At 38.3% G+C, this 9,627-nt stretch overlaps 1 protein-coding gene across 1 annotated transcript; it reads left to right on the forward strand.

Annotated features, from left to right (window-relative positions):
* Positions 1-8,351: 8,351 nt before the first annotated feature.
* LOC125112126 (olfactory receptor 149-like) lies at positions 8,352-9,304 on the forward strand. The gene has a single exon (XM_047754368.1). It carries the CDS (start codon positions 8,357-8,359, stop codon positions 9,302-9,304), a length of 948 nt encoding a protein of 315 aa, XP_047610324.1. The 5' UTR covers positions 8,352-8,356.
* Positions 9,305-9,627: the final 323 nt, after the last annotated feature.

Genomic DNA, 9,627 nt, shown 5'->3' on the forward strand with positions numbered 1-9,627 from the left:
GTACAACATCCATTCATGATCAAATCTCTCACCAAAGTGGGTATAAAGGGAACATTCCTTAACGTAATCAAAGCCATTTATGACAAACACAGAGCAAATAGAATACTCAATGGAGAAAAGCTGAAAGCCTTCCCACTAAAATTGGGAATAAGACAAAGATGCCCACTCTTGCCACTGTTACTCAACATAGTATTGGAAGTCCTAGCCACAGCAATCAGACAAACAAAAGAAATAAAAGGCATCCAAATAGGAAGGGAAGAGGTAAAACTGTCACTGTATGCAGATGACATGATACCATATATAGAAAACCCTAAGGACTCAACCCCAAAACTACTTGAACTGATCAACAAATTCAGCAAAGCAGCAGGATATAAGATTAACATTCAGAAATCAGCCACGTTTCTGTATATTAACAATGAAATATTAGAAAAGGAATGCAAAAATACAATACCCTTTAAAATTGCACCCCAAAAAATCAAATACCTGGGTATACACCTGACCAAGGAGGTGAAAGACTTAGATGCTGAGAACTATAAAACATTAATCAAAGAAATTAAAGAAGATGTAAAGAAATGGAAAGATATTCCATGCTTCTGGGTTGGAAAAATTAATATTGTAAAAATGGCCATACTACCCAAAGCGATCTACAGATTCAAGGCAATCCCTATCAAATGACCCATGACATTTTTTCACAGAATTAGAACAAACAATCCAAAAATTTATATGGAACCACAAAAGACCCAGAATTGCCAAAGCAATCCTGAGGAACAAAAACCAAGCAGGAGGCATAACTCTCCCATACATCAGGCAATATTACAAAGCCACAGTTATCGAGACAGTGTGGTACTGGTACCAAAACAGACAGACAGACCAATGGAACAGAAGAGAGAACCCAGAAATAAACCCAGACACCTATGGTCAATTAATCTTTGATAAAGGAGACAAGAACATAAAATGGGAAAAAGACAATCTTTTCAGCAAGTATTGCTGGGAAACCTGGACAGCTGCATGCACATCAGTGAAATGAGAACACACCCTCACACTATGCACAAAAATAAACTCAAAATGGCTTATAGACTTAAAAATAAAACAAGACACCATCAAACTCCTGGAAGAGAACATAGGTAAAACATTCTCTGAGATCAACCTTACAAATATTTTCTCAGGTCAGTCTCCCAAAGTAACGGAAATAAAGGTAAAAATAAACCAATGGGACCTTATCCAATGGACAAGCTTTTCACAGCAAAGGAAACCATAAAAAAACCAAAAAAACAACTTACAGAATGGAAGAAAATAGTTTCAAATGATGCAACTGACAAGGGCTTAATCTCTAGAATATACAAACAATTTATACCACTCAACAGCAAAAAAGCCAACAACCCAAAGGAAAAATGAGCAAAAGACTTGAATAAACAATTCTTCAAGGAAGATATACAGATGGCCAACAAGCACATGAAGAAATGTTCAACATCCCAGATTATTAGAGAAATACAAATCAAAACTACCATGAGATACCACCTCACACCAGCCAGAATGGCCACCATTAATAAGTCCACAAATAACAAATGCTGGTGGGGGTGTGGAGAAAAGGGACCCCTCCTGTAATGTTGGTGGGAATGTAAGCTGGTACAACCACTATGGAGAACAGTATGGAGATACCTTAGAATACTATACATAGAACTGCCATGTGACCCAGCAACCCCACTCTTGGGCATACATCCGGACAATACTTTCCTTGAAAAAGACACATGCACCTGCATGTTCATTGCAGCACTATTCACAATAGCCAAGACATGGAAACAACCCAAATGTCCATCGACAGATGATTGGATTAGGAAGATGTGGTACATATATATATATACACAATGCAATTCTAATCAGCCATAAAAAGAACAAAATAATGCCATTTGCAGCAACATGGATGGAACTAGAGACTCTCAAACTGAGTGAAGTAAGCCAGAAAGAGAAAGACAAATACCATATGATATCACTTATATCTGGAATCTAATATATAGCAAAAACGAAGCTTTCCATGGAAAAGAAAATCATGGATTATGGAGAATAGACCTGTGGTTGCCCGGAGGGGAGGGGGAGGGAGCGAGATGGATTGGGAACTTGATGTTAATGGATGCAAACTATTGCTTTTCGAGTCGATTAGCAATGAGATCCTACTGAGCACTGAGAAGTATGTCTATTCACTTATGACGGAACATGAGAATGTGAGAAAAAAGAATGTGTACATGGATGTGTAACTGGGTCACTATGATGTATGCTAGGAAGAAAAATGTATTGGGGAAATAACAATAAAAAAAAGAAATCAGTTGTATTTCTGCATACTAACAATGAAATATTAGAAAAGGAATACAAAAATACAATACCTTTTAAAATTGTACCCCAAAAAATAACATACCTGGGAATAAACCTGACCAAGGAGTTGGAAGACTTATATGCTGAGAACTATAAAACATTAATCAAGGAAATTAAAGAGGATGCAAAGAAATGGAAAGCTACTCCATGCTCCTGGGTTGGAAAAATTAATAATGCAAAAATGGATATACTACCCAAAGCAATCTACAGATTCAATGCAATCCCTATCAAATTACCCATGATATTTTTCACAAAACTAGAACAAACAATCCAAAAATTTACATGAAACCACGAAAGACCCAGAATTGCCAAAGCAGTCCTGAGGTGTGTGCAGAAAAAAGCGGGGCCACAGAATGCGGCTCAGATCCGGAGTTGCTGTGGCTGTGGCATAGGCCAGAGGCTTCATCTCTGGACCCCTAGCTTGGGAACCTCCATATGCTGTGGGTGCGGCCCTAAAAAAGACAAAACAAAGAAAGTTCTGCTGAATGGTTAGTTGAAAACCAGTTGTTGCTAGAATATGCCAGTGATTTACTTGAATTTCTGAGGTAGAGAGGAAAGGAATTAAACCAGGCAGGCAGTTTTCTCTAATTAAAACAAGAATAGTCTAAGTAAAACGCAAAATTTCCTATAAGCAAACTGAAACAAGACAGCTCCCTTGAGAAATATCTATTGAACTTTCTGAAACTCAACCCTTATGAAAGAGGACTTAAGCTGAACAAGTATTTCTCTTTTTCTGTCTCTCTCCCTCCTCTCCTCTCCCTCTCCTTTTCTCTCTTTCTCTCATTATAATTTAAGACCATAATCTTGTCAGGAGATACATGATAAAAATGCTAAAGACAACAGGGTATACATAAGAATCTCCTGAAACTCTAAAGTGAATCTATTTATAATTCTCCTCTCATACAGAGGCAGCTGCTTTCTGTATGGGGTCGTATTGGGAAGCAGTGATGATGTAGTGGGAAGAGAATGAAGCCTGGGAGTGCCTGGGCTCCTCTGCTGTCCAGCTTTAGGAAAGTCACAATTGCTGAGTTCTAATGTCTTGATTTGTGAAATGGAGTTAATAAAAAAGCCACTTTACATAGTTCTTGAGAGAATTAATGTAAAAAGCATAAAAGTGCACTGAAAAACCAGAGCAACCACAAATGTAAAGTAATATTAGTTATGGACCAGCATTTGAAAATGAAAATTATAAACTTATTTTTCATTATGACTCAAAGGGAGGAGGCATATAATTCTGGATCCATTAAAATTCTATTGCCTAGTTTAAGTTGCCTGAACACTTTGAGACTAAATTTTCTACTAGAAATGGGGAGAGTAATTCTGCCTGCTTAATAAGTTTCTAGTGAGAATTCAAAGAGAAAATATTAACATGTAGGGCACCCAGCACAGTGCACAATAACTGTTAGCTGGTATTATGAAGATGGTCTATCCACAAAGACATCCCAACAGGCCACTCTCTTCTTGTGAAACACTGTCAGACTATCATCAGGAATCCCTCCATAACTCGTGTTCCTTCTCTTTTAAAATGTTTTCACAACAGTCTTGTTATTACCATAGCTACTTTTGTAGGCACTGTGGTATATTCATAATTTCTTTTGCAAAGGGGTTAGCAGAATCATCATCATTAAAGTTCCACGTTTACTGTGTTAGGTAACATTGAAAAGTTTTACAGTATAGATAAAATCAAACAATTTCAAAATTAGTTCACTCACATTGGGAATATCCTTAAGGGCATACATGACAGATGATTCTTTTTACACTTTCTTGGGTATTTCCAGACAAGAAGATAACTACATCATAAGCATTGCTTATTTTATAGGCTTAACATTCTCTAATAAACTTTATTTCTACATTGAAAATAAATCTGTCTTTCTACAAGATCCACCCATGATTCCTGAATTACCACATGGAACAGTGCATATAAATTATATCTACCAGCCCTGCAATCATTTGAAAATCACATTATATCTGTTTCTCTCTGGGTGCAAAACAAACAAACAAAAGTCGCTGGAATTCATCATAACATAGAATGTAAAAGTACTGGCTTTAAAATTACAATCTCAGCTCAATCAGTTTCTAGTTGGTATCTTCAAGTTATTTAATCTGCTTTGTCGAATAACATCCCCTAACTTTATAAGGTTTCTCTGGAGATTAAATGTAATAATACATTTTAAGAATTAGCATAGCACTTAGCATGCTTACGATGTAATTGTTAACTAAATACTAGGTATTTAGTCAATCATGTTTCTTTTGAGAAGGTTTACAGCCAACTCCATTATTTATACTGGCTACCTACCTAAGAACACTTCTTTTAGGAGTTTTGAAATGAAGGACACATAATAACAGTAGATGCATAGTAAATAATAAGGAACTTATTAGGTTTATACTGGAATAGCGATGTTTATTAGAGATAATTATGTCATCACAAGGGTGTACAGAAATTTCAAATGTAGCAGCAAAGGTTTGAAGGTGTATAGGCAACCAAAAAAAAAAAAAAAGAAAGAAAAAAAAGAATAGCATTGCAGGTGATCTACAGTTAGAATTGAAGCTCATTCTATCATCCAAATAATCCTGGAGGAACACAGACATTTTCCACCTTACAGCATCCCTTTCTGATGATCCCCCTACTGTTATTTCATAGCTGGATGATGAAAAAGGTTGATGAACTAATTGCTCCCTCAGAGCTATCACTGAATCTCAAATAGGGCTTAAGGGGATCTGAATACACTTCCAAGGAAGCAATCCAGGAAGTGTAAGCCTTCACTGCACAAACCCTATGAGACTCAATTCTTTATATAAGTAGGAGAATGTAAACTCCTTTGGTTGGAGCACTCTGTGCTCTGCTCAGAAACAGTCAAACCTGAGGTCTTGTTACAACATTGGGAAATGTAACTGTATTCTCCTGTGGACCGTGTGAGTATTCAAACTGCTGCCTGAGTCTCACCATTTGCCTCTACCTCTCCATACACACACTTGGGCACCACAGACAAGGAACTTTCTGGTCCTTAGAGCTTCGTTTTTTCCTGAAATTGACTTAAAAATCAAACAGTGTTAGAGAATCATAGTGTCTGATCATATGAAAGGACCAAAGACCTCTGACTTGGCTGACCAAGGATGATCCAGAGTTCACAAAAATCTGCATTGCTCAGAGACACTACTCAGCTAAGGCTAGATGTAGTAAAAAGAAGCAGGCTGTCAGCAGCATTTCTCCCCCAGGATACCCCTCCTTTTTTTTCCTTTGCTGTTTTCACTTTTGCCCAATTCTAGGATGGGCTGTGAGCGGCTCATTTTGGCTTGGTCATTTGCTTTAGTCATGTTTTCCAGTGGCACTTGCCACAGTTTATGATTGGAATCCCTGTGTTGAATACCGCTCTGACTGGAAAGCTAATATATTGGAGTTGACAGTAAGATAGAGTATCAAAGGGATGGGAGGAGCCTGTTGTCTCCTCTCTGAAACTGAATTAGACATTAAGTAGGTGTGCTCTAAAGTCAAGTTTGCAACTGATCAGGAAGAAGTAAGAAGATTTTTCCCACCTTAGTACAAAACAGTGATGTGAACCCATCCAGAAGGGTGTTACTACTCAGCAGTGGATCAGGCACATAGAAAACAGAGGTAGATTTTCCTAATGATTATGGGTATGGAATGAAGCTATGGAATGAAACAGGTCTGAATCTTGGCTGCGTCACATGCTAGCTTTGTAACCTTGGGCAATTTGCTTAATCTCTCTAAGCTTCAGGTTTCCGATCTATAGATGGGAATAGCAATAATAGTTTCTTCCTATAGATTTAATGAACACAATGATTCATATTTTTAAAGTGTTGAGCCAAGTCCTTGGAAAGTAGTAAATTTTCAGTAGTATTGAATGAGTAAGGAGAGGAAGAATCCCTGTGTCTTCCAGGCACCATACCTTGTTGTTGAATCATTTAATGTTCTTTGTTAGCGCTGTTGACTTTCTGCTCTGCGGGTTACTGCATTTCTCTTTTTATCAAAGTAACATGAATTTGATGCCTTACTTGTTGCTATTATTTCTTTTGCTTAATATTTCAGAGTCACCTTAAGTCAATTTAGAAAAGATTAAAAGGACCAGAAGAACCAGAGCAGCGCCTCCTGATTTATTTTTTAATCTGCAACCATCAAACTTAATTATTTGAGATATTTTGGGAGTTCCCATCGTGGCTCAGTGGTTAACGAATCTCACTAGGAATCATGGGGTTGAGGGTTCAATCCCTGGCCCTGCTCAGTTGGTCAAGGATCTGGCGTTGCCATGAGTTGTGGTGTAGGCTGCAGACATGGCTCGGATCCTGTGTTGCTGTGGCTCTGGCGTAGGCCAGCGGCCAAAGCTCCATCCTGACCCCTAGCCTGGCAACCTCCACATGCCTTGGGAGCAGCCCTAGAAAAGATAAAAAGACAAGAAAATAAATAAATAAATAAATAAATAAATAAATAAATGAGTGAGTGAATCCAATGTTTAGGATTTAAAAAAAAAAAGATATTTTGCATGATTTTCTTTTAGTAATGCTTTTTTGTGTTAAGTTTGTATGTTATAGGAGTTAAATTTAATTCTAGGTTTACTGTTTCAAGAGGATAATGATAAATATGAAAATTTTTAATAATTTATTTGAGGGCTAATTTTTAAATTCACAAACATACTCATCTTTTTTTTTTTCTATGTAGAGGGCTTAGATCATTTTCTATTTAGTTCATTTTCATGTTTGGAACTCTTTCTTTGTTTAAATCAAGTGAAAACATAATGTTTTGAAAATTCCTGTTCATGCCTTTTATATATAGCAGCACTAAACCATTAGAACAGAATGCATTTGTGCTGGTTACGCCTTAAAAACAAAATAAACATAGCAAATTCTATTAATCTGGATCACATGGAAGACTATATTTTGAATTATCACATAATGATTCCAACATTCCTTATGTTCCTGAGAAGCATTCAGAAACTTTTCTCAGCATCTATTTTTAAGAGTCACAGAAATAAGAGTGTGTGTAACAATCCTTCTCTTGTCTGAAGGCAAGATTATGCTCACCTTATCCCAGGTAGGAAGCTCTAGCACTTTCAAAGTGTTTAAACCGCCCTCATATGGACAAAGTGTTTACATCGGAAATGCCCCACACCCCAAGAGAGGAAAAGACAATCATAATATTTTTGAGGGGCTGCTGACAAGTCTTATTTCCCTTCCCTTAGGCTATAAGCATTTTTCCCGTTTTGGCTTATCTTTTCCTTCATACTATTTTCTTTTCTTTCTCCTTCTTATGGGTCTAACTATTTTTTCCAAGAAAATGGATGATTCAGAGGAGTGACAGTTTGAGGGCAGTTAGAGGAACACTTTAAGTTAGGATTTATGTTATTGCCAGACACTTTCACAGAAATTTCATAACTTTACTATAATAACCAGGGTATCTCTGTTGTTGATGTTGTTATTACAATAATTATAATTTTCATTTTGTGTATGATAAAACTATGTCCATGGGAAATATTATATTTATTGTTCGTACTACTATAGCTAAAAAGTGGCAAAGCCGGGATTCAAATTAAGTGTTCTGATTTCTAACGCAATTTTTTTCTTGATATTTTTCAGAGGGTAATACATAGTGGGAGTCTGCTTCTCAAAGATATTGGGAGATTTCAAAATACACATATGCCTAAGGAGAGTAAATCCATGAATCAAACAACTCTAAAAATGTTTCTGACTTAACTTGAGAATGCTTTGAATACATCTCAAAACTTCTGATCCTGCCATAGACAACCATTAGCCTCTATAAAACATGCTGTCTAGGAGCTGGATAGACTGGCTCTAAAATAGCTTTTTCTTATTATTTGATATTTTTATATAAAGTTTGCTATTCATAAGAAGGCAAGTTGCTGCTTGTTGAAAACAGAGCCAAAGTGCTCATCAACAAAAAGCTTAATAATTGGATTTTGGTGTTCAGACTTTTGAGGCCTTGGGTCCTTTTTTGAGGTCTGACTTTCTCACAGTTATGAGGAATGCCTCAGTGGTGACCATGTTTATTCTGCTGGGCATCCCACACACAGAGGATCTGGAGACCATGCTCTTTGTCCTCTTTTTGTCATTCTACATCTTTACCCTTATAGGGAACCTGCTCATCCTCCTGGCAATTGTCTCCTCCACTCGGCTTCACACTCCCATGTACTTCTTCCTGTGTGAACTGTCTATGTGTGACATATTTTTTCCTTCTGTGAGTTCCCCCAAGATGCTCTTCTACCTCTCAGGGAACAGCCGAGCCATCTCCTACGCAGGCTGTGTGTCCCAGCTCTTCTTCTACCATTTCCTGGGTTGTACAGAGTGTTTCCTGTACACAGTGATGGCCTATGACCGCTTTGTTGCCATCTGTTACCCTCTACGCTATTCAATAATCATGAGTCACAGAGCGTGTGCCCTCCTGGCCATAGGGACCTCTTTTTTTGGCTGCATTCAGGCCACCTTTCTAACTGCTCTCACCTTCCAATTGCCCTACTGTGGCCCCAATGAGGTGGACTATTACTTCTGTGATATCCCAGTGATGCTGAAGTTGGCTTGTGCCGACACCTCTGCCCTGGAGATGGTGGGGTTCATCAGTGTGGGCCTCATGCCCCTCAGCTGTTTCCTTCTCATCCTCACCTCCTACAGTCGCATTGCCTACTCCATCCTGCAGATCCGCTCTGCAGAGGGCCAGCAACGTGCCTTCTCCACCTGCAGTGCCCACCTCACTGCCATCCTGCTCTTCTACATGCCAGTGGTCCTCATCTACCTAAGGCCAACCCCAAGTCCTTGGATGGATGCAACTGTCCAGATCCTGAATAACCTGGTTACCCCCATGCTGAACCCCTTGATCTACAGCCTCAGGAATAAGGAGGTGAAGTCATCTCTGAGAAAGGCCCTACGTCAACTGGGCTTCCATCCTGAGCAGTTGCAGAGAGATGAGTAACTAACACTTCAAATGCACATCATAGTTTATGAAAACATTTTTACATGGTTCTCACAAATAGTTTTGAATTTGAGAGGACAAGTATTACTATGATTATCTCCATTTACAATATGAGGACTAAGATTGGAAGAGTTCAAGTCATGAGTTGAAGGACACATAAGGATTGAATGGCAGATTGAAAACTCTAGGGCTGGCTTCCTGGCTCTGGGACCTGTGCTTGCTCCAGGATAACATACTGTTGATGAGGCACATATAGAGATTCCCCCCAGCAATCAGAACAGCCTGGACCACCTGCTTCTCAATATCCCTTTTCTTCATCCTCC

Source organism: Phacochoerus africanus, chromosome 11 (assembly GCF_016906955.1).
Source record: "Phacochoerus africanus isolate WHEZ1 chromosome 11, ROS_Pafr_v1, whole genome shotgun sequence".
Lineage (NCBI taxonomy): Eukaryota > Metazoa > Chordata > Mammalia > Artiodactyla > Suidae > Phacochoerus > Phacochoerus africanus.

What these genes read in the sequence shown, in the direction of transcription:
- LOC125112126 (XM_047754368.1), top strand. Translation starts at nt 8,357, where the DNA reads ATGAGGAATGCCTCAGTGGTGACCATGTTTATTCTGCTGGGCATCCCA.